This window comes from Ciona robusta, chromosome 1, assembly GCF_009617815.1.
Source record: "Ciona robusta chromosome 1, ASM961781v2".
NCBI classification, from domain to species: Eukaryota; Metazoa; Chordata; class Ascidiacea; order Phlebobranchia; family Cionidae; genus Ciona; species Ciona robusta.
The window spans coordinates 14,395,767-14,422,879 of record NC_143235.1 but is presented as its reverse complement, the minus strand read 5'-3'; the positions used below and the strand labels follow the sequence as shown (position 1 = coordinate 14,422,879).

Genomic DNA, 27,113 nt, shown 5'->3' with positions numbered 1-27,113 from the left:
GAAATATAAACTACGTGCATGTTTATTTGAGCTATGCTCTCTTGTTTATGTTGTTAAAAGAAAATACACATAATAATTAACAGAGTCGTATAAACACCGAGTAGTCCAACTGCCGTCTATGTGTGTCCAAAATAGAGCAAAAGTGGTGACTTTGACAATGGGTTTAAACGAACTTGTTAAGTTTTGTTTGTGTTTTCCTATTGTGGGAAGGTGTAAAACAGCTTCTATTTACCTTATCAAACATTTTTTAGAAAAAATGTATAAATTTAGCCGCATTAAATGACTAAAATGTCGCAAATCAACCGCTTTTTGACACAGAAAACAAATAACACATGTTTTTTACATTTTTCAACCTTTAAATTTGTTTTTAGGCTCAAGTTTTTCTGTAATTTACCGAAAAACATACATTTTCCCTATACCTACTGTGTTATTTTGGACCCAAATTGCCGTTCAATTTGTGTTTTACGTAACAATGGGTTGGACTACTCGGTATTTCTATGGCTCTGATAATTAATATGAAAACTATTTATTGTTTAGTATTAAACCACACTAACATACAATTTTGTCAATCTTACATGGTAACTTGTACTCGGGGATGAAATATATGTCCGTATAGAAATCATATACATAGGTATATAATTGCCCGCTCTGTTTAAAACCTTGCCAGACAAGAATTGTTGATACAGTAGTTGGAACGTACTGATACAAATTGCCGTTTGTGCTATTTCGCCGGTGTTGTAAACTAGTCAAGAATTCCCGTGGCGTTACAGATAAGGCAAAACGTGAGAATATAGTTTAGGGTAGGATTATTCACTAGAATATTTTTAATTATAACAACAGACGGGACTCCTTTTATTCAAATATCCTGGTCGTGTTTTAAACAACCAACAATGGTCTATGAGAGTCGTGAAGAAACAGTTTTATAATTCTTTGAATGGGTTTTGTTTACTATTAAATGGGACGAGAAAATAGAGCAAAAATGTGTCTCATCTGATCTTACCCCACCTACTTTATATAAACATTACTTTACTTCACCCACAAAGTAATATACTTGGTAACTTGTAAGCGGGCACGAGGTGTATGAAACAGTAAACAGAACACCTGTGTTATACTGACTGTCGTTTTCCTTCCACGCAAGGATAAAGTAAGTTACATTCATTCATTCATTCATACTTTTTGTTAATAGGGCTCAGGGTTCTATACAGTACAGATATAATGCTATTGTTGTAACTAAACTTGCATATCCTAAACCATAAGAGAGGTCGTAACAAAACCATGGCAGTCAGAAGCATGTTAGATGAAATGGTCGGCGTGGGTGACGCCGTATTGTTAGAACCTCTATCCGAAGACAACTTTCTGGATAATTTACATAAACGATTTCAACACGATGAGATTTATGTGAGTTTAATATTATGGCTCATTGAATATTTGTTGCAATCTACATTATATGCCAACCAATAGCGCTAACCCCTAACTAATAATCCTTGTTTTAACCAAACCAACCTCTGAAACTTGCCACCAGCCTAAACTGTAACGTACCGGAGAATTCTTCACTGGTGCCTTTATGTAACATTAGGAATTTTGACCTGAGACTATGTTGTAATGAAGTAGTATATTTAAAGGCTGTGTGGGTGTTGGGGTAATTGGTTAAATCTGACATTAATCCAAGGACCTCAACAAGGACCTCACCCACATAGAAATTATAGACTATGTTGTAACCGCTAGCTTCCCTAATCTATAAAACAAAGGTCTAGAACCTATGTCTCTGTAATTTACTTTAATGTAAATATGAAATTTAGGTCAAAGTTGGCCCATAAATCTTATCTATGATCTGACTCTCTAAGTTTGAACAACATTAAAAAGATTCCATTTGAATAAGATACTGAAAATGCCATTTAGGAAAATATATTTCTTACAATTTGTTGGACTTGATTTTGTTTATCCTAAGATTCCTAACCCATGCTAAATGTCCAATCACACACTTTATATAAAAAATCTTATACTTTACAACCTGAGCATTGGCTGAAACAGATACCAAGTTACATGTTATGTGAATTGCGTTGTCAGTTGTAATATTACCCCGAGCTTTTCATTGAACAATACTGTTTACAACCAATGGCTCGTTGTTTGTCTGCTAGGGCTTTTTTCAACTAAATGCAAATATAGTAAGGATCTGCTGCCATGGAAACCTAAAAAACAAGTCAACTGAAAGAAATATATTTAACTATAAGCGTGTTTTAACGTCTGTTTTGTCGCTATATCCTGCCTTTTCGTTTTACATATTTTTCAATTTTCTCTACCGTAATCGAAGATACAAATAAAGTTATTACAAAAACAATACTTGTTAACGGAACTGTTTAGAACCAAATGACTCGTTGTTTGTCTGCTAGGTATAGCGACCACGCTTCTTTTCTTTCCAAATAAATGTAAATATGTTTTTAAGTTAGACCTGTAAGCATGTTTTACTTTTAACAACTGTTTTTTACCTTTTTCTACCTTTTCGTTTTAACTACTTTTCAACTTTTGCTAATGTAATCGAAGAAACAAATTAAGTGATTGGAAATTTTATTATTACAGACCTACATCGGGAATGTTGTTGTATCAACCAACCCCTACAAGACACTTCCAATATACGATGCAGAGATGATTGAGAAATACAGGGGAAGGAATTTATATGAATTGCCACCACATATGTACGTTATGTAGACTTAATGTATATAATATGGCTGTATTTATGGAATTTATAGAACCATCATAATCTACATTTGTGAACCGTAAAATATAATCACATTTTGTTTTATTTTTATTCTTAAAAAGACAGAATGTATGTTTTTATACTTTTATCAACATACTTTGTCTTTATTTAGAGTTGCTTAAAGTATCTACATCATAAATTGTACAGCATGTTCTGTTTAACTTCCATTTTCCTCATATATCATAATAAATTATCTTTAAAAGGTCGCATGTCCACATATGTATTCTTTGTTAACTTATGTCAAGATAACATAACTGTATTTATGCAGTTCATGAAATCATAGCCATAAACTACATTAGCGTACCATAAAATATAATGCACGTATTGGTTTACTCTTAAAAAGACGGCAATTCTATATTGCTGTATTTTATACACTTATATCAACACTGCATGACTTTATTTAAGGAGTGAATTAGGTGAAGTTGGACCATAAATTGTAAAGCATATATTGTTTTACCTTCACTCATATTTAGCTTTTTATATCGAATAGCTCATAAATCAACAACTGTAATATTGACTATTCTCTTTATTTAAACAGTATTAAGAGGTCGTAACTTTTATTTTTTACTGCTCTAAAAATCGATGGCTTTGGTCCTTAACTGTCACTGACTGTGTGCATGTCACATAGATTACTTATGGAATTCGAATATTATATATATTTATGTATATTATAGGCTATAGGTATATTATATATATATAGTAGGGTGAGGGAAGACGGGACACCTTTAGAACCTAATAGTCAAATATCCTGATCGTGTTTTTTAACAATTAACAACGGTTTATGGTAGTCGTGAGGATACAGTTCTATAATTTTTTGAATGTTCTTTGTTTACTACTCAATAGAACGAGAAAATAGACTGAAAAGGTGTCCCATCTTCCCCCATCCTACTATATATATTTTATTTTTCATGTATATGCTCACAAAGTATGAAAAGAACCTTGTTTTCAAACTTAGTTTAAAGTTTAAATATATTAATCAACATAAATCATTAAACAGGGTTTTAGTTTGAAACTTTAATTATTATTAATTAAAACATAAAGCTTTCATGCTGGAGATAGGTTATACAAGGTAATAAAAATCATATACAACTCCTATTTCCAAATATGCAGTGTCAGAGCTTGTGAATTGAACCAATGATTTAAATTTCACAAACTCTTCTTAAAAAAACCATGACTTCTTCAAAAACATGGCTTTTAAAAAAATATGGCTATCACGCTTTTCAGAAATCTAATACAACTTTTCTTCCATGCAGACTCGGACATCATTAATTAAACCAAATATTCAATAAGTTTTATTTTAAAAAAACTCTTTTTAAAAAAATGTTCGCTTTTAAAAACCTGTCTTTCATGTAGGCTACATTATATTTAAAAATGTTAAACAATTTTTCTTCCAGCTATGCAGTGTCAGACCTTGCGTATCGTTCCATGAAAAACTACGGTCGTGATCAGTGTATCATGATCACGGGAGAATCTGGCTCTGGGAAAACGGAAGCAAGCAAGTTGGTCATGAAATATGTGGCGGCCATGAGTAGCCGCTCCACTGAGGTGGAAACGATTAAGCAACAACTCCTACAGTCAAACCCTGTGCTTGAGGGTGAGTTTCTTTATAGTCTAAGCAGGACTAAGAATGTTGTGCCGATTTGCACTTTTCGTACTTTCTACGTCAAAAAGGTCATCGACATAGACACATAGTTTGGCCTTCACATGCGTCGTATTTTGGCCTTCACATGCGTCGTATTTTGGCTTTCTTGTCTGTCGATTTTTGGCTTTTACTTGAGTCGTATTTAGCGTCCCCCAAACCCACACCACAAACATTTTGAGACTTTTTGAACAACTTCATTCTCATCGTTGTTTGAGGTAGTAAGGCCAAGGTTGAGTGTGTTGAAGGTTGCTTGAGTGGCCAAAATTATTTCTTTGATGTCTAGTTGTTCAACATACACTTGGCAACCACAGGAAACAAGTTAGCTAAAACCTGGTGTTTTAAACTGTACAAGAAATAACCAACCTTTAAAACAAAACTGATTAAAACTTAGATTTTAAAGCGGTCTTCAGTTTCCCAAATCGCCAAATGATATATTAATACCTAGACTACTATCTGAACATACGTTTTTATACCCTTTACCAAAATAACCATTCAATAACCAAAGGGAAATACTTCAAACAGATAGTAATTAAGAAAGATGTTTCCAATATAATTTTTCTATAGCAAGTTGAAATAATAATTGTGTATATTGTTAATTAAGTGTTCAATTTTCTAACTTCTATCAGTTACATTAGCTGTCCAAGATTAAGGTAATGTCAAGTATTATTTAAGTATGTTTTGAGTTCAATTGTGTTATCCTGAAACTGATATTTGTGTTAATTTAAGGGTCCTATGTTATAATACCTAAGATATATTGCAGCCCTAATATGGTATTACGTTAAATGAGTTGCGAGTTTTCTGTCACTTCTGTGTAGAGTAAGATGTATGTCATACTGATTGAACAGTGGTTGAATTTATATGAGTATTCCGGGAGGCGGAATTTTTGCTTTTTTGAATTTTTGCTTTTTTAATCATTCCATAAGATGTACGTAGGGATGCACATTACAGAATAATTATGTATTCTAGGATATCCTAGAATACTTTATTTCGAATCTAGAATTCCGAATCTAGAATTTCGAATCTTTTTATGTTTATAGGAAAAAATAATTTCACCCACATAAGTCAGTTAATTGACTCTTTATTAGTAGCCTTGTTGGATCATGAGCTGTAAAATGACCAAAAATTGTACTATTGGGGAGTTTTTGCGTCACAAAACGTATAGCAGGCTATGAAAAGACGTTGCGAAACGTTTACTATCGAAAGTCCCACAAACACAATTTTTTTTTTTTTTTCAAAATTAATAAGTTTCAAAAATTGTTAATATAGTATATGAGATGACATATGATGACGTCATTAAACAGAATACCGAATCCCGTAATTAGATTCGAATACAAAAGGATTCAAAATTCTGTAATGTGCATCCCTAGATGTACGTCATACTGATTTTCATTTTTTATTACTTTGTGTTAATTTATGGGTCCAGTGTTATAATACTTAGATAGCACCATTCATTTTTCCCAACACTTATATTGTCCTCATCCCCTTTATGAACACAATACATTTCACACAATAGCAAGCCCTTACTGTAAGATAGTAACCTTACACTTATAATGTTATTATAATAATATCAACCAAGCTTTAAAATCTTGGCTTTTGTTCACACACTACTATTGTATGTCTGACGTCTTGGCCCAAACCAGGATAACTTAATGATAAAAGTTGAACAGTGATTCAGCTTTAGTTAATTCTCAGACGTAGACTTCCTTAGTCTGATATAGCAATGTCTGCTTATACACAAGACACTGATAACCTTTATTTGTAATATGTTTACCTGTGGTCTAAATATTTATTTACTTTTATTTGTAAACTGCCTGTTTTAATAAGTCAAGCACACGATATAACATTGATGTATGGCTAATTAACATGAATACGTCTGTCAATTTAATTAAACAATTAGACAAATTAATAAAGTCAAGTATATACAATACGTCTCACACTTGTAAATAGTTGTTGTGCTGTTATACAAGCGTTATACCTGTATTTTGGGCACGCATTTAAACTCTACAATTGTTGAATGTTCAGCTTTTATTATGTAAACATACACCACAAGTTTTCTCTTGTTTTGTGGCCAATATCAGCTCATTGTAAATGCGTGGTAGATTATACAGATAAACAAGGCACCAGATTGGTGGATCCCATCACCAAATATGGTGTGTCTTACGTACTAGAATAAGTTGAAGTGCTTGTGAATGGTGATGGTATGTGAGTTATTCAGCCACCTTCCCACCTGTTTCACATTCGTATAAGATTACGTTTACTTCCTTACATTGAAACTACTCTTTACAACCATGATAACTGCAATAAAGTCGCCAACTAAGCAGCAATTAACTTGCGAATAATTTTGTTTCTTCGAACTTCAAAACAATAATTTAAATTTTTTTTAAATTACGTTTCATGCTTTAATTTTTTACAAAAAACTTGTAAGTTTTTTATATTTATAAATTATTATAAAATTCTTACAAATTTACAGCCTTTAGAAATACAAGGACAGTGACAATACAAGTTTACTAATTAATTAATTTTTAATAAAAAAAATTAACTAACAAAAACAATTCTTTCAAATTTAAAAGCATTATAAAATAATGTAAGGATAGATTTTCTGTTAATTCTACTTTTTACCCCGAACTTGTTAATTTTAAAGTTTTCCATTTTTATAATATTCTTATTCTCATACATTTTTACACAAATACTTTTATATCATTTTTTCATGCAGTTTTTTTAGCCTTAAACTTGTTTGTTTTAAAGATTTTTTTTCATGCTTATAATATTCTTACACATTTATACAGCGTTTGGAAACGCAAGGACAAACAGAAATGACAATTCAAGTCGATTTGTAAGTTTCAAAATAATTTATTCTAAATTCAAATTACCAAATTTTCAAATTATTGAAATTTAATGTTTACAATACGATACGTTATCTTCGATTAGATTAGATATTTATGATTTTCATATTTGTTTTTTCATTCATATATTTATTTTGATGTGTAATATTTAAATAGGCAAATATGTGTTAATAATTTCCTAAATTATAGATCTGTAATAGACCTATAGAGGCATATGGACCTGTAACTTAGAAATATATATGAAATGGTCTCATTATTGTTTTTTATTATTACATGGGGATATGGGTTAAGTTTTAACTCAAAAGTCTAAACTTGCTTTAGTTGAATCCCCGGGTTTGATGTTTAAGACACAACTTATAGCATTGCACGACATCTCCCAAATACTTTTTACTCAAAAGCCATCATTATTAAATAAATCAAGATTTAACGAAGATATACTTTAGTTGTAACAAGGTTTTCGAGTTGGAGGCTAATTTTTCATATGAAGCTCGCAAACAAAACCACCAATAAAGTATAGTATGGTGGGAGAAGATGGAACACCTTTAACACATATTATCCAAATATTCTGATCGTGTTTTAAACATTTAACAACGGTCTATGGGAGTTGTAAAGGACAGTTTTATAATTCTTCGAAATATCTTTGTTTACTACCAAATGCGACAAGAAAATAGAATGCCTTAATGTCCCATCTTCCCCCACTCTACTATATTTTGTTAGAATTATGGTGTCTACTGATTTAAACATGGAAAGATTTTATTTTAGCTTTAACAAAACTAACTGAACGGTAGTATTTATATCATTGCTTGTTTGTATGCAGGGGAAATACATGGACATCGAGTTCGATTTTAAAGGGGATCCTGTCGGTGGTTTGATTACCAACTGTGAGTTTTTATTGATATTTGAATGTTCTATTCTATATGGGTGAGGTTCCATGTAAGCTAGGGGGACCTGGGATATAAAGTTCCTTCATTAATCCAAACACCCATGAGCTTATGAACCATACATTTACTTCATAACAATTGCTGAAATTATAATATGTTCAAAATATATGTAAAACATTTTATCATTTAATAACAAGATTTTATGCCCTTTTTTACAAGTGCAACAAATGCTCACAAAGTTACAAATGTGGTCTCATGAGCGGTAACCTTTTAAAAAGGCCTTTACCAATAACTGCTGTTGTTTTGTGAGCCTCACCTGATTAAATGATAAAATATTTTACAAAAAAACTGCAAAACATGGTTGAATCTCAAGATGAGTTGTCATGAATGTTTTAACTAAATGATAAAATGCGATGCAGTAATTTTTTCTGTTTAAACTCTTATTAATTTATCATACAAACACTGGTATCCATTAAGTATTGCGTAATAGGAAAAGGAAATTGTAAAAATTCCATTTTATTTCACGAAACCACCACCACTAGCATCAGGAAGGAGTATTAGAAACATAAATATGAATGTATATTTACTCTTAAACATTTTCCAACTAAAATTTCGTGATTAGGAATTTAGTATTAGGACACTGAAAATGCTTTTATAAGAAAAAAAAAAGTGTTAGTTTCATATAGGAAATTTTGTAAAAACCATGGTTTCAAATTTCTAGATATGTTAGAACAAATATAAACAAAAATGCTAATAACTAATATTGGTTCTAGTTGGAGCTCAGAATTTTTAAAGCAAAATAAATCAAAAAATAATAGTCAAGAGTTGTAAATAATATTTTTTAACTTGTCTAAAAATTTAAAAAATATTTAAAAAAACTTGTTGAAAATCTAAAAAACAAGTTTTTCCAACCTTTTATAAAATCTGGTAAAAACAATTTCTAATATCCAGATTTATTGGAGAAATCGAGGGTAGTACGGCATGGAGAAGGAGAACGAAATTTTCATATTTTTTACCAAATATTGTGTGGAGCTTCACCCACAATGTTAAGTAAGTTATTTGTGTAGTTTTTTATGTTTAGCTCTTGTTTTTCATGTTTTTTTATTTTATATTTTTTTCCAAATTTTTATGTTTTTTTCAAATTTTCATACTTTTTTAAATTTTCATATTAGTATTCATTTTTTTAGAGCTTTACCCACAGTGTTAAGTAAGTTTGTAACAAATTCTACAGTAAGGATCTGGTGATAGAAAACGAAACAGACAAAAATCAAGTCCAACCAATTGTATAATGAAAATATGCATATTTCGCCTAAATGGCATCATCAGTCTAATATTCAAATAGAACCAATCGTTGTATTAGAGATATATATTTTAATATTTGTGTAGTTGTCCTGTTTTGATTGCCTCAGTAAATTGGGTGAAACGAATCGAAAATTGGAAGTTCAAATTACATAATTTCAGATAAATTGAAAGGAATGTGAAACAGCTGTCTAGCATGTTAGCTGGAGTTTTTTAAATGATTGTTTTGATTTTTGTCAAATATGTTTTAAACAGTTTTAAGAATTTTGTAAAATATTTTTTACTAATTTAAAGTTTGTATTTTTTGCTTACATCACAAAAAATATTTTTTGCAGAATTACCTAAGTTGAGCCACTAATTTATTTTATATATATATATATTAAAAGAAAATCTGTTAAATAATTATTGCAGAAAAACTGAAGTTGGAAAATGTTGAGAATTTCTCTTACATCAAACAATCGGATGCAAATCCTGAAGACGCAAAATCTTTCAATGAAGTCTTGGTGGGTTGTGTGTTATATCGCTTGTTCATAAGCTTTTTTGTTGTTATCTGTTATATAATGATTAAAACAGCATGTTGCTTCAAACATTTAAAATCTTAAACTTTAATGGAAAAACATTTATACCTTATCTAAAAAATTATCTTCTGTCACTTGTAAATTAAGATGGTTTAAGTTCCACAGAATACAATTGATATTATTGGGCTCTTGGTTCTTCGGTTCATTACAGATTATTTTTAACCCTATTTAGACATTGTTTATATATAGTAAGATGGGGAAAGTTGGGACACATTTTAACTCTATTTTCTCGTCCAATGTGGTAGTAAGCAAGGAACTTTCAAAGAATTATAAAAATATATGCTCACGACTCCCATAGACCGTTGTTAACTGTTTAAAACACGATCAGGATATTCGGATATTATGCGCCGAAGGTGTCCCATCTTCCCCCATCCTACTATATATATACCTTTTCTGAAAAATACAATACAATAAAAATCAATTTCTCTTCTTTCACACATAAATTAAATTTGTTTAAATTCGCCAGAATGCGTTTGATATCATTGGATTCTCTCGCAGTGAGGTAGACAACGTTCTTATGCTCGTTGCTGCCGTACTTAAACTTGGGAATATTCGGTTTAAAGCAATTTCTGCTAAGAATGGGATGGATAATTGTACAATAACTAACATGGAAGGTGAGATTGAGTATAATGACATATCTATTGTTGAGTCAAAACAGGGTGCATTTAATTTAGCGAAGTTTTACGCATTGCTTAAACTGGCATAAATATCCTAAGTTTTAACATTCACGTTTTTAACTGATACTCTTTTCCACACTTTATCCATAGCGTGTTTTAACAACTGTCGCTTTTCTTCTCTTCGTTTTTAAATAACAAGATATTGGCTATTGTTTTTGAAGACCTTAAAAAGATTATGTTATGTATAACTTGGGTGTTTTGTTTCGCACACCACGTACCCGCGTACAAGTTACCAAGCATTAAATTCCGTGGGTATTTTTATATGTGTTAATGACATTTTAAACTAATTATAAAATAAATGTTTATCAAAACATCCAGAGGTTGCTGATATTTGCGAGATGCTGTCAATCAAACCACATAATCTCACGTCAGCCTTGACGGAACGTACAATGACAGCGAGGAAGGAATCGGTCACATGCACGCTGTCGGCAAACGAGGTGGGTTCGGATTCTAGTCTTGTTTGAAACATAGGCCAATTGTTTCTATAACTATTGGGTTCAACAGTCATGCGTTTAATCTTTCCCACACTTTTATTAAACAGCCGTGTTGGGTTGACTAATTTGCTAATCTGTTATAATATAGGCCCAATGTTTCTATGACAGCAATTCCACCGTTGAGTTATAACATGGGGTTATACCAATGGTTCTTTAACTTGTTTGTATGCTTTACCCTTTTAACAAAGATCAGATTTACCCCAATATGTAATATGGCGCTTTTATTATTTTGGCATCGAGTTCCTCAATGTCTTGTAAAGTTCTAATATTGGCATAATTTTTCTGTTCCTACACCTGATTTTGATTTCAATTGGTAGTGTATATAATGTTGCTTCTATAGATTGTGTTATAACATGGGTGTCTAATGTGTTTAATTTGGATTAACTTTCGCCCATCACCTAAACAGGCACGAATATGTTGGGTGCAACAGCCACGCTTTATAACTGACAATCTTTCCCATAACATTTTAACAACTGTTGTTTTGCTGTTGATTTCCTTCTCTTCGTTCTTTAAATAACATGATCTTAACTATCGTTTTTAAAGAGTTAAGTACAAATTATGTTAATAGAAACCTATTCCATGTGGACGAGGTCCTTGTAGAGGACCATGAGTTTACGCCAGATTTGGCCAGTTACCCTAACACCCATAAATAAAAGTGAATGATATGTATTTTATTTCCTTGTTTTCAAAGTTTTTTTTTCAGTTTACAACAGGGACAAACGTCCAGGCATGTGTCCTTTGTTTACTTCTTTTAAAAGACTTTTTTTAGTTTAAATTAGTTTTTTATATCAATAGGGGACACTATAGGCAAATATATCTTTAATAATACTCCTTATCAGTCATTACTGTTTTTCATGTAAGAGTACGGTGTGTGTATTCAATTTATTATGTCTATGTTGAATGTATTGGTTTAAAGCTATACATGATCTCATGTTTTGCATGTATTTGACATTTATGTAAAGTAATTCATTGTTATTAGCCATAAAGTCGCCTATTTCTCTACTTATTGTCAGATATACTTAAGCACACATAAGATTAACAGGTTACGACATGTTTCGCTAGATTGTGGTTTATTCTTATGTTGAGTTCCCATGTATGGAAAGAGCAAACACACTTTCAAAGAATGTCAGTTTGTTTGTTCATTCTAAAATTAACTTGGCGCGCAAATGTCATTAATCATATCGTGCGTTGTTTCTGTTCACGTTTCTATTTCACGGCAATTGATAAAAGAAAATGTTGAATTTGTTTGTCTTTGCAATATCATTTGTCATTACTAAAATGTAACAATTTTTTCCATGCTCATCTAAAAAGTGACATTTTTGTTCTGTACTCAACTAAAACCACCCACAAAGTAACATACATGGTAACTCCTAAGCTGGCTCGAGGTTTATGAAACAGAACACCCTGTGTTTAACGACTGTCGTTTTCCAGGCAAGCAAGGATAATTAAGTTACATTCATTCATTCAAAATGTAGCAAGGTTGCAACCTTCAACTAAAAAAGGAAATTAATTCCTTTTTTTAGATTAAAAACTCTATTATTTTTTCTTGCTGCGCCACTGATACCAGTTCAAAACATCCCTTGTTTCCCAGGCATCCTACAACAGAGATGCATTGTGCAAGGAGATATATGACCGCTTGTTCACATGGCTGGTTAACAGGATAAACAGCAGTATTAAAGTAACGACACAAACCAACAAGAAATGCAAAGTGATGGGCGTATTGGATATTTATGGATTCGAAGTATTTGAGGTGAATATCATATATTGTACTGTTAACAACATAGATACTACTGTGGGGTAAGATGGACCCTGTTAGCACATAAGTCCCATATTTCTAATCGTGTTTTCTACATTTAACAACGCTATTTTAAAGTTACAGGGCTGCGGTTTATTTGTTTACTAATAGATTATAAATGAGAATGAAAACATGAACCATCCTACCCCTCCTACTATATTCTGTTGCGTATAGGTTATACTAGGGGGCATTACAATGCACGTTTAAGGAAAAAGTATATTTTTTTCTTTGTTTAATTATTTTTTTTTTACTTTTCAAATAGGAATATCTAAAATTGCATTTTGTTCATTATATTTAAAATCTACGTAACTGAAAACGATCAGTGAAAATGTAATTCATAGTATCTTAACTATTCCAATCTATGTAAGTGAATTCCTACAGCAAGCACGATAACGATAAGGATCCATGGGTTAAAACAAATTGAAATCATCACCTTTATAGCTTAAAACCCGAACTTTCAAATTTACAAATATTATCAGCACTCAATCATCCATTCATTGCAGTCAATACAGGAAATTGTTACTAAACTGAATGATTATTACATCATAGTTGCTATTTATGATGTAATGGAGTCATGATTTTCTTATGGTGCACAGTAATTGGAGAAATGTTTTCAAATGCATATTCTTAGTAATGATTAATAAATGACTTTTTAGTTTTTTAATTGTTAATTTGTTTTGTTTGGTTTATTATATTTCTATTCTATATGGGCGAGGTATCACAGTGTGGCACGCTATGGTTACTAGGATTTAGTCCAGAGTTGACCCATTACCCCATAATATGTATTACATTTACCTTTAGTGTTATCAGATTTTTCACACAACCTTAACTTTGTGGGTAATTGTCTTTTTTGAGTTTCCCTTTTTTTGACAAGATGTCATAAAATAAAAAAATATCCAAATAAAAAAGTGACTTTTAAGACAATTTCCTTTAAGATAAAATGTTTCTTGTGTTTTTAAGACAATTTCTTTTAAAATTGTTTTGCAGCAAAATGGATTTGAACAATTCATGATCAATTACTGCAATGAAAAGTTGCAGCAAATATTTGTTGAGTTGACTTTACGCGAGGAACAAGAGGAGTATGTAAAAGAAGGAATTGAATGGCTTCATATTGACTACTTTAACAACGCTATTATTTGTCAACTTATTGAAAGTGTAAGTATATATACTTTGAATTTTTATTTTTTTTTAAGTTTGTTTTTTTTGCGGTGGCGTATTTGTACAGCCACACATGAGACCTTGAGTGCCAGTTCACAAGTATCCATACGCATACACACAGTCATTCTTTTCATATAAAAAAGTAAAGAAAAATAATTAGTCCACCTATCCACATTTAGAATATTTGTCAACCTATTGAAAGCTGCCCAGTCCCAGCACACCGGGTGTTACCATCTGGAACCCAGTAAATTAATATCCTTGTGCAAGGCATTTAATGGACATTGCTCAAACGTTATGGTCGCTTATGGGTTGTAGCTCCATGGGTTGTGTGTAATGGGATAGATCCTGAGTAATTTTAAAATCTGGGATATAGGACCTCACCCACATAGATATAATAATAATGAAAGCAGAAAATTCTGCCCTCATTTGAAATTTCATTCTTTGTATGTTTTGACCTTGGAAATTTTTTCAAATTTATATTAAAGTATCATGTAACAAGTTAAGAATTTAACTCTTAAAAAGATTTGTAACTTATTAACTAACAATGCAGTGTGTTTTAAGAAATAATTAAATTTACAACTGTTAGTAAAATTACCCAAGGTTGTAAAATGGTTTAACCAAGTTAATAATAAACTAAATTATGTGAAAACACTTCTTCAGAATTACTTGAAGACTGCATGGCTTCTGATAAGGCAAAGTTTAATATTTAAACACTTGGCACTTAATAGTTGCACAAACACTTTGTCCTGTGTGCACTTGTTTATTAGCATAACTAATAAAGTTGTAACACAATGGAAGTAGTATGCATTATTGCAGTATGAGCTTAAATTATTCCCTAAACACTTTTTTAACAAACTGGAAAACTTACCTTGTTTATTACGTGTGCTGAAGTTTACAAGTGTAACTTACAAAATTTAACGTAGATTATATTTTTATAAGAAAAGAAAAGTAGTTATGCATTATGAACTTAAACTAGTTTTTATCACATTGTAACAAACTGGAAAACACCATTTGTTATCGTACGTGGATGTGCTTTTACTTGCGTAACTTATAAAGTTTGATATTAATGTTTGTAATACACCATGAACTTAATCTGGTGACTAAAACACTTTGTAACAAACTGATAAACTTATATTCCATTGTTCCGTACATACAAAATACATTAGGCATAAAAAATAACACAGTCATGTACAGTGGCGCAGCCAGAAAAAAAATAAGCGGGGGGTTTTAATCAAAACATTTTCAAGATATTTTTAATTAATTTATTTTTGGTTTAAAAGGGGGGGCCGCGACACCCTAAACCCACCCGTGGCTCCGCCACTGGTCATGTACGTAGGCACAAACTGGCAAACGCCACTGGTCATGTACGTAGGCACAAACTGGCAAACTTATTGTTCATAACACTTTACATACAAAATATATTAGATATCAAAATAGTGCAGTCATTTACTTAGGTAGCAGTATATTGACACAATTTATTAGAATAAGTGTAAAATTGGAGAAAAAAGACATGTGCTAGTATTGCTACATATCATTCTATTTTCTATGTACGTGCTTTCAAGTACGTATTCTAATTTTTTAAAAACTTAACTAATAAAATTGAAAAATCCCTCATTACTCCAGCCTCGTAGTGGAATACTCTCAATGCTAGATGAAGAATGTCTTCGACCCGGTGACGTCACAGACGCCACGTTGCTTACGAAGTTGGAAACTGTTTGCGGCAAGCATGAGCATTTTGAAAGCAGGCGCGACACCAGGTTTCTTGGAGATAAAACACTCCCACATAATGCGTTTCGTATTCAACATTATGCTGGGAAGGTGAGGGTTTAGTTTGTGCTGTAGCGTGGTGTAATAAGTCAGCATTATGCTAACTGTATTGGTCTTATGTATAATATTACATGCAACTCTTTAATTTCATAAAAAGTTTAACACCCAGTAAAAATGTTTTGAGTTGGTGTTGTGTGAGCATTGTGTAAGTCGGCTTCATTACTTGAAAATATTGAAAGTTAAATCAAATTTATTTTATGAATATAGTATTTTATTCTTTATATTTTACATTTTTTGATTAGTTTACCTCTCGTAAATGCTAAGTAATTTCTATCTACCAGGTCACATACGTGGTTGAAAACTTTATCGACAAAAACAACAACTCATTGTTTCGTAATCTTTCAACGGCTGCCTTCCTTTCGTTACACCCACTACTAGGGGGAGCTAAAGGGCTCTTCCCCGAGGGTGACCCCTCAACTACGATGTTAAAGCGACCCCCAACATCAGCCACGCAGTTCAAAGCTTCTATGACAGCACTCATGAAGAATCTACTCATGAAAAACCCAAACTATATACGGTGCGAAAATGAACTTGATGGAATGTATTATAATTTCCTAAATGAATGAATGAATAATGAATATTTATCTTGATATGGTGGGCAAAGACTTGGGTTATAACACGGGCCCGCTTTATACTCAAAAAGAATCTACTCATAGAAAACATAAGTTATATTCAGTGCGAAAATTAACTTAGGTTAAATTAATTGAAAGGATTAACTTGCTGAATAATTTTTTTAATTTTTTGAACTAATGGGCCAAACTTAGCTTAGGATATTTTGAACTAATGGGCCAAACTTAGCCGAAAACTCATACCACTAACCGCGATACGAGTTGCCATAAATGTACTTTCTGGGTATTTTTTGTTATTCCTGACAAGCACCTCACCTAATATAGAAATCTTATAACCCAAACCTCGATTAATTATCCTCAGATGCATCAAACCTAACGAGGTCAAAAGGTCATCGGTGTTCAGCAGTGATCTTGTGCGCCACCAAGTGAGGTATTTAGGTTTGATGGAAAATGTCCGTGTACGAAGAGCAGGTTACGCTTTCCGACAGAAATATGAAGATTGCATTACAAGGTGGTTTATATTTCTTTCTAGTATCCTCACTGAATTCTTTTCCTAAAGTTTTGTATAATATGATCATTCATAGAGCTTTTTATATTAAATTGTAGTAAAATTTACCCTGCTGTTAGGTGTATTTACACACAAACAAAACACGTAAGCAGGCACGAGGTGTATGAAACAGAACACCGGTGTTTTAATGGCTGTCGTTGCCCCATCATGCGAGGATAAATAAGTTACATTCATTTATTCAATTAAGTTACATTTGTTAAGTCATATTCAAAGTTAATTTTATTCAAACCGTCCAAAAACCTTCCAAAAATAAGTTATGCCGACCAGGTACAAGATGCTGAGCCCAAAAACATGGCCGTCATGGCACGGACCACCTAAAGAGGGGGTGAAACAGATCCTTCTTAAAACAAAGATCGATCCAGAGCAATATGAATATGGGAAAAGCAAAATATTCATTAGGAACCCAAGGACGGTAAGTTATTGAGATATAGAGTTTTAGAAATTCTGATATCTGTTCTATATGGGTAAGGGACTTTGGATTTACGCCAGATTTGTGCCATTACTCTTAAAATATTAAAGATATAATTAGAAATACTGATGTTTTAATGTAGTTGTTTGAAACTTTTAAAGATGCATTCTATTCAATATTTGTAAGGTGAAAATATATTCTTTATACAAAAGATATAGAATCACATTCTAATGCCGTAACGCAATGATTGTCATTTTTTGTGGCGACTTACATATTAAGCAAAGCTTACGATAAAAGTTACTTTTACCACGTAATGTTAATGTATTGTAAACTACCATAGTAAATGACAATCTAGTTATAGGTCGCAAATCTAGGGTTTAAGAATCAATTGGGTAAGGTCCTTTATGACCTGATTATGGGCCATATATGGCCCATTAACCCGAAGCCCGAACTATATTTTATATGTAAGAAAAGTAAATTACAATAACGTTTTCTTTAAACATGTAACAATAATCATTATTTCATCATTGTTCTGAATTGTCATTTCACAACATTGATTATGACATCATAAAACACAATTGCCAAATCACGAAACGTGAATAATTGTCTTTGTTTCTTGGAAACAGCTGTTTAAACTCGAGGAATACAGAAACGCGGCGTTGCACGATATTGCGACCACTATACAGAAAACATGGAGGGGATATCACCATTGGAAGTTGTTCCAAATTATGCGACAAGCACAGATTGTCATCAGTAAAACTGTAAAGAGACACCAGGTTTGTAAAAAACTTTCACTGTATATTTTTTAGCTGAATATAAAGTGTTTAATTAACTGACTGGATATAAAAAAATATTTTAACTAACTAACTTGGATATAAAGTGATTAAGCAAACGATAAATTATCTTAATTTTTTCCAAAGATATCACAAAATGAACACCTGTTACAACAAATTTATACTGAAAGGGCCGCCTATGCAGGAATTGCCATCAAATCATTTAGTTTGTAGCATTAAAATATAAAATCGGAATATTTTGAATACTATAAATGCTAGTTATAATTTTTCTGAATATTTTGTTTCATTTTGCAGAACCAGCAGCGATATTTGAAACTGAAATCCGCAACGATTGTTATGCAATGTTTCATCAGGGGTTGGAAGGTGGGTTGTTTCTATATGATGAATAAGTGTATTGCAACTTTATATTGTATAATGGGTACACTGTACAGTGGTATTAGGTTAAAATGCCGGGACAATGACAGTTGTTATAGCACAGGTGTTCTGTTTCATACACCTCGTGCCCGTCCCAATAAATGTTTAGCTTACGAAACTTTAACAATTACAGTAGTATGATAGAGCTTGGAAAGTGGGTTGTGCTTCTATATGAATATGTTCCAACCTTATAATGATTCTGTCTGGTAGATGTAAGCTTGTGTCTGCTTATGTGTTTAATTAAAAAAAGCAAAAAATCAATTACTTGAATAAATGTAACTTGCTTTATCTTCACGTGCACAGAAAAACGACAGTCTATTAAAGACAGGTGTTCTGTTTCATACACCTTGTGCCCACTGAGAGTTACCACGTGTGTAACTTGCTTTATCCTCGCATGGTTGAAAAACTTTAGCCGTTATAGCACAGGTGTTCTGTTTCATTCAATCGTGCCTGTCCCAATAAATGTTAAGAAACTTTAACAATTATAGGAATATGATACTGGGGCTTTTGCATTTTTAAAGCAAAAAGATGCTATTAAAGGGCTACTTTTACATTGAAAGCATTAAAAGCACAACTTTTTTTCTCCAATGACCAACCCCCGTATCCACACCCTCACAGTCAAGGTCGAGCAAAAACAGAAATATTTTTTCACTTACTTATAAAATCTCACAGGCAAGATGCTTACTGCGAGCATACAAACTTCACAAGCTTCAATGCATATCCGTGTCCATCATAGCAGCGCATTGGAAGGGTTATACAACGAGACGAGAATATCGAAAGTTTTTCCGTGCTAATGCTGGGAAGGTTATCGCAAAGTTCATGGAGAAATATGTGGTAAGTACTTTATACACACCCCTGGAGTTAACATTTCAAAAAAAATGTTTTCGCATTTTATTCTAAAAGTTTGCGCCCGAAAATTATGATTTTTTGCGGTTTAAAAACTTATTCTAGAGCAAAATTTTTTATTTGTTTTGTAAACTTTGTTGCGAACCTTTATTTCCCCCCATGTAATAAAGTTTTAATTAAACAAAATTTTCATTATGTAACAAATTGTTTGCTGATAACAAAATTTGAATGTAACAAATTTCCCAGGTATATTTGTATCTCACCAAAACAAGGGATTCTTTGCCATCTAGTTCCCCAATTGATAAGAAATGGAGTGCATGCAAATATCAATTCCTTTCTTCCACTCATCCAATATTGAGGGATTTGTTTCACAAGTGGAGAGTAAGTTTAAAATTTTCCAGTCTTTTGTCTCGCTGTTTGAATTTTTTTTGTTATATTTTTTTATAATTTTTATTATATATATATTTTTGATTTTTTTGTGATAAATATCTTTTTGTAAATTTTATTTTATACATAAATAAAATTTTTTAGATGTTTTATATTATGTACTTTTAAATTCCAATTCCTTGCAGTGCATGAAATACAGGAAGGGCCTCACCCCTCAAAGAAAAACTGAACTATCAGAAAAACTTCATTCGTCAAATTTATTCAAAGGTATTTATTACATTAATATCTCAACTTTTCTGCCAGTCATCCAAATATATTACAAATATATATCTCAATTGCAAAATGCAAGATGTTGAAGTCTACATTTCATTGATTAAAGAAATAAAACATCAAATTTTTAACTGATTTAAAACTTTGCCAGTTTCGTAATTTGTAGCACTGCAACGAACATATAGTTCTACTTTGGACGAAATTACATTTTCGTTGATTATTAAAAGTCCATCAGTCCGCAGAAAAAAAAGGTTGAGAAACACTGCTTTAAAGTCTTTGCTGCTGTACCTACTTCATATAGAATAAAATCCTAGATGCTTACTTAGACTTTGAGTGTGTTTTAACAACTATTGTTTTACTGTTACTGCCTGTCTTTTTGCTTTTGTAAACTTTTCCTTATCGTGACCATAGAAACAAAATCAAATTTATTGAAAGAAGAAGAGAGAAAATAAATTTAACAATATTTTGCATTTCAGGCAAAAAATCGTTATACCCGTCCTCATTGGTCCAGAAGTTTGTCGGTGATCATGTGACTCTCTCCTCCAATCAGAAGTGGCGAAAAGTTGGGGGCGGGGCGAATATTATTTTCGCAGACGAAGGATTTAAAATTCATAGAAATAACGGAAAAGTAAGCGAATTTTGAAATTTCCTGTTACTTTTTTTGTTCAGATGTTATGATTTTTTTTTTTAAATCCTTAAAAACTTTTGGGGAATTTCTAATAAACTTTTTATAAAGTTAAAAGAAAATATTTTTTTGTTTTAAAAATATCTTTTTAATTCTCTTTGATTAAATCGAGTTCACTTACTTTATTTTTTATTCTTTTAATAATGATAATTTCACCATAAATGTGGACCTTTTTTTTATTTTCTATAAACTTTACAAAAACCATTTTATCGATTTTCAGTTCGTTTCCTGCTACATCGTTATGACAGACAATGCTGTTTTATTACTCGAAGAAAAATCACTGAAGCAAAAATGCCGCGTCGCTGTTCATGACATCAGCGGAGTTTCCTTCTCACCTTACCAGGACGGGATGATGATATTACATTGCAAACCACCAGCTGTGAGGCTTTGTTTATTCTTTATATTTTAACGGTCCCAAAACAACTCTCCGCCTGTGCAGTGACACTCCTATAAAAAAATTTATAAAAGAAATATTAACAAAATTTTTTTTTTAATTTCCTTCTTATTTTTTTACTAACTGCTTCACTGGTTGAGAACGAAAAACTTAATTGACGACAAAAAAGACAGCCTTGAGTTAGACTTTTTTTCGGAAATATTAAAATTTTTACTATTTAGTTTAAAATAAAATGTAATATTTAGTTTACCGAGTGAACTTTTATAAAAAAAACATTTTTAATTTGTTACATTTTGTTCAAGGAATCTAAGAAACACAAAGGCGACTTAATACTAAATGTTGCTCATTCTATTGAACTTGCTACCAAGATGTCGCTATTGGTCGAAAAATCAACCAATCAGAAGTTGTCATGCATCATTGAACAGAAGTAAGAATAATTTGAATTTGTTTTGTTTTATGTAAAGAAGTCACCAATTTTCATTCTATATTTGGTTCTGTAAAGAAGTCACCAATTTTCATTCCATGTTGGTGAAGTCCTACAGGCATGCCATGGGTCCTAGGATTTAGGCCGTATAAATAGATTTTATATTATAAGTGCCACACATTATATTTTTTTTAAATGCAAAAATTTAGGAAAGTCGTTTTGTTTGAACAATGTTTCAAGACATAATTTTCTAAAACCAAATCTCTTTTTCGAAACGAAATCTCGTTTTTAAAAAAAATCTCCTGATTTGAAATGAAATTGAAACGTTGTTTTTTTTCAGTTGAAAGAAGAAAAAAACGCATTAGCCATTAGTGTTGTGACTGTTGTCCTTATATAACCTTTCACCTTTAAACCCCATGCATATTTTTACAGGGTTGATTTGAAATGCAAGTCACCAATGAGCCTCCAGTTTAATGAGCCATCTGCAAGAGTGGTTGGTGGTCCAACTGTGAAAAAGAACAAACACATGTTTATAGTAGGCCTGCCAGTAAATGGAGTCTCTCCTTCTGGGTGAAAATTGTTGCCAAAAAATGGAAAATTTTTGAAATGACATTTTTGCCAAAAAATCAACAAAAAAATGCGATTCCATTTTGAATTGAAATTTAAGAAACTGAACCAGAGATTTCAGTAGTTTTCCAAAAGTGTTTTCTAAGCAGCAATTCTGTTTATTGCAGGCTTTAATTGTAGCTCAATATATTTAAAGACCTAAACTATCCTTGGCCCACTATGATATATTAGCGGATAAAATGAGCCAAAATGCCACGAAAATTAATCCAATTTTTTTACAATTTATTGTATTAAACTTTTAGTTTATTGCGTCCTAATTTATAAATAGCCACATTAAATTAAAAACAAAAATCGAGTCTGAGAGCATAAAGTGATTTTTGCTAAGGCTAACTACAAGCCAAATTACAACACCGTTTTGCACAACAAGCCAAGCATATTTTTTAGAACTTGTTTCAAAAAAAGTTTAACAATTCCTGTTTTATACATTCCTATCTAATCCTATACTGGCCAATCAGTATTAAGTATTTTATGCAAAACCAAAGTTTCATATTTTACTTTATTTTAACCATGAATTGCCAAACATGAACCAGTAGCAAAGTGCCTTTAATTAAAAGAATGTTTTTTCACTACATTGTGCATATTGTTTATTATTTTGTATGTGCCTGCCATTTGTTATATACTTGTTTCATATCGCGGTACAAATTTTCCTATAAGTATTCCCATGCGCCTCGTAATCCTGTTTTACATTCCTGTTAATTATTGTAGTATTTTGCAACCAAATCAAATACATTGTAACCCTAATGACTTGTGTTCATATTTGCAATTTTTCTGGCATTTTTTTAAAGATTTTCTTTGTTACTTAAAATTCTCGCGTTATCGGTTTGTTGCTAGTGAAAAAAATTTGTTGGTACTGACAAAATATTGTTGCCAGAGACAAAATATTGATCTTGGAGCTGTAAAAATAGGGTTGCTAGTGACAAAATATTGTTGCCAGGGACAAAATATTGATCTTGGAACTGTAAAAGTGGGGTTGCTAGTGACAAAATATTGTTGCCAGGGACAAAATATTGGTCCTGGAACTGTAAAAATGAGGTTGCTAGTGACAAAATATTGTTGCCAGAGACAAAATATTGGTCCTGGAACTGTAAAAATGAGGTTGCTGGTGACAAAATATTGTTGCCAGAGACAAAATATTGGTCCTGGAACTGTAAAAATGGGGTTGCTAGTGACAAAATAATGTTGCCAGGGACAAAATATTGGTCCTAGAACGGTAAAAATGGGGTTGCTAGTGACAAAATATTGTTGCCAGGGACAAAATATTGGTCCTGGAACTGTAAAAATGAGGTTGCTAGTGACAAAATATTGTTGCCAGAGACAAAATATTGGTCCTGGAACTGTAAAAATGAGGTTGCTAGTGACAAAATATTGTTGCCAGAGACAAAATATTGGTCCTGGAAATGTAAAAATGAGGTTGCTAGTGACAAAATATTGTTGCCAGGGACAAAATATTGGTCCTGGAACTGTAAAAATGGGGTTGCTAGTGACAAAATATTGTTGCCAGAGACAAAATATTGGTCCTGGAACTGTAAAAATGAGGTTGCTAGTGACAAAATATTGGTCCTGGAACTGTAAAAATGAGGTTGCTAGTGACAAAATATCGGTCCTGGAACTGTAAAAATGAGGTTGCTAGTGACAAAATATTGTTGCCAGAGACAAAATATTGGTCCTGGAACTGTAAAAATGAGGTTGCTAGTGACAAAATATTGTTGCCAGAGACAAAATATTGGTCCTGGAATTGTAAAAATGTGGTTGCTAGTGACAAAATATTGTTGCCAGGGACAAAATATTGGTTCTGGAACTGTAAAAATTGGGTTTCTAGTGACAAAATACTGTTGCCAGAGACAAAATATTGGTCCTGGAACTGTAAAAATGGGGTTGCTAGTGACAAAATATTGTTGCCAGAGACAAAATATTGGTCCTGGAACTGTAAAAATGTGGTTGCTAGCGACAAAATATTGGTCCTGGAACTGTAAAAATGGGGTTGCTAGTGACAAAATATTGTTGCCAGGGACAAAATATTGGTCCTGGAACTGTAAAAATGGGGTTGCTAGTGACAAAATATTGTTGCCAGAGACAAAATATTGGTCCTGGAAATGTAAAAATGGGGTTGCCAGTGACAAAATATTGTTGCCAGAGACAAAATATTGGTCCTGGAAATGTAAAAATGGGGTTGCTAGTGACAAAATATTGTTGCTAATGACAATATATTGGTCCTGGAACTGTAAAAATTGGGTTGCTAGTGACAAATTATTGTTGCCAGGGACAAAATATTGGTCCTGGAACTGTAAAAATGGGGTTGCTAGTGACAAAATATTGCTGCCAGAGACAAAATATTGCACCTGGAACTGTAAAAATGGGGTTGCCAGTGACAAAATATTGTTGCCAGAGACAAAATATTGGTCCTGGAAATGTAAAAATGGGGTTGCTAGTGACAAAATATTGTTGCTAATGACAATATATTGGTCCTGGAACTGTAAAAATTGGGTTGCTAGTGACAAATTATTGTTGCCAGGGACAAAATATTGGTCCTGGAACTGTAAAAATGGGGTTGCTAGTGACAAAATATTGTCGCCAGGGTCAAAATATTGGTCCTGGAACTGTTAAAATGGGGTTGCTAGTGACAAAATATTGTTGCCAGGGACAAAATATTGCTCCTGGAACTGTAAAAATGGGGTTGCTAGTGACAAAATATTGTCGCCAGGGTCAAAATATTGATCCTGGAACTGTAAAAATGGGGTTGCTAGTGACAAAATATTGTTGCCAAGGACAAAATATTGATCTTGGAGCTGTAAAAATGGGGTTGCTACTGCTAGAGACAAAATATTGTTGCCAGGGACAAAATATTGATCTTGGAGCTGTAAAAATGGGGTTGCTAGTGACAAAATATTATTGCCAGGGACAAAATATTGGTCCTGGAATTGTAAAAATGGAGTTGCTAGTGACAAAACATTGTTGCCAGGGACAAAATATTGCTCCTGGAACTGTAAAAATGGGGTTGCTAGAAACAAAATATTGTTGGCAGGGACAAAATATTGCTCCTGGAACTGTAAAAATGGGGTTGCTAGTGACAAAATATTGTTGCCAGGGTCAAAATATTGGTCCTGGAACTGTAAAAATGGGGTTGCTAGTGACAAAATATTGTTGCCAGGGTCAAAATATTGGTCCTGGAACTGTAAAAATGGGGTTGCTAGTGACAAAATATTGTTGCCAGGGTCAAAATATTGCTCCTGGAACTGTAAAAATGGGGTTGTTAGAAAAAAAATATTGTTGGCAGGGGCAAAATATTGCTCCTGGAACTGTAAAAATGGGGTTGCTAGAAACAAAATATTGTTGCCAGGGACAAAATATTGCTCCTGGAACTGTAAAAATGGGGTTGCTAGAAACAAAATATTGTTCCCAGAGACAAAATATTGGTCCTGGAAATGTAAAAATGGGGTTGCCAGTGACAAAATATTGTTGCCAGAGACAAAATATTGGTCCTGGAATTGTAAAAATGGGGTTGTTAGAAAAAAAATATTGTTGGCAGGGGCAAAATATTGCTCCTGGAACTGTAAAAATGGGGTTGCTAGAAACAAAATATTGTTGCCAGGGACAAAATATTGCTCCTGGAACTGTAAAAATGGGGTTGCTAGAAACAAAATATTGTTCCCAGAGACAAAATATTGGTCCTGGAAATGTAAAAATGGGGTTGCTAGTGACAAAATATTGTTGCTAATGACAATATATTGGTCCTGGAACTGTAAAAATGGGGTTGCTAGTGACAAATTATTGTTGCCAGGGACAAAATATTGGTCCTGGAACTGTAAAAATGGGGTTGCTAGTGACAAAATATTGCTGCCAGAGACAAAATATTGCACCTGGAACTGTAAAAATGGGGTTGCTAGTGACAAAATATTGTCGCCAGAGACAAAATATTGCACCTGGAACTGTAAAAATGGGGTTGCTAGTGACAAAATATTGTCGCCAGGGTCAAAATATTGGGGTTGCTAGTGACAAAATATTGTTGCCAGGGACAAAATATTGATCTTGGAGCTGTAAAAATGGGGTTGCTAATGACAAAATATTATTGCCAGGGACAAAATATTGGTCCTGGAACTGTAAAAATGGAGTTGCTAGTGACAAAATATTGTTGCCAGGGACAAAATATTGCTCCTGGAACTGTAAAAATGGGGTTGCTAGAAACAAAATATTGTTGGCAGGGACAAAATATTGCTCCTGGAACTGTAAAAATGGGGTTGCTAGTGACAAAATATTGTTGCCAGGGTCAAAATATTGGTCCTGGAACTGTAAAAATGGGGTTGCTAGTGACAAAATATTGTTGCCAGGGTCAAAATATTGGTCCTGGAACTGTAAAAATGGGGTTGCTAGTGACAAAATATTGTTGCCAGGGTCAAAATATTGGTCCTGGAACTGTAAAAATGGGGTTGTTAGAAAAAAAATATTGTTGGCAGGGGCAAAATATTGCTCCTGGAACTGTAAAAATGGGGTTGCTAGAAACAAAATATTGTTGCCAGGGACAAAATATTGCTCCTGGAACTGTAAAAATGGGGTTGCTAGAAACAAAATATTGTTGGCAGGGACAAAATATTGCTCCTGGAACTGTAAAAATGGGGTTGCTAGTGACAAAATATTGTTGCCAGGGACAAAATATTGGTCCTGGAACTGTAAAAATGGGGTTGCTAGTGACAAAATATTGTTGCCAGAGACAAAATACTGCTCCTGAAACTATAAAAATGGGTTGTAGTGACAAAATATTGTTGCCAGAGACAAAATATTG

General features: G+C 32.6%; 1 protein-coding gene across 1 annotated transcript; it reads left to right on the top strand.

Annotated features, from left to right (window-relative positions):
- The first annotated feature begins 1,161 nt into the window (after window positions 1-1,161).
- Window positions 1,162-23,080, top strand: LOC149743590 (unconventional myosin-Ib-like). The gene is made up of 24 exons (XM_089876424.1): window positions 1,162-1,398; window positions 2,578-2,693; window positions 4,150-4,349; window positions 7,184-7,230; window positions 8,058-8,121; window positions 9,073-9,171; window positions 9,832-9,923; window positions 10,465-10,612; window positions 10,994-11,112; window positions 12,761-12,919; window positions 13,952-14,119; window positions 15,746-15,940; window positions 16,231-16,466; window positions 16,880-17,029; window positions 17,354-17,498; window positions 18,122-18,271; window positions 18,584-18,652; window positions 19,376-19,537; window positions 19,796-19,930; window positions 20,122-20,203; window positions 20,683-20,834; window positions 21,112-21,270; window positions 21,588-21,712; window positions 22,142-23,080. The coding sequence occupies exons 1-24, from the start codon at window positions 1,276-1,278 to the stop codon at window positions 22,281-22,283; spliced, it is 3,237 nt and encodes a 1,078-aa protein (XP_089732550.1). The 5' UTR covers window positions 1,162-1,275; the 3' UTR covers window positions 22,284-23,080.
- Window positions 23,081-27,113: the final 4,033 nt, after the last annotated feature.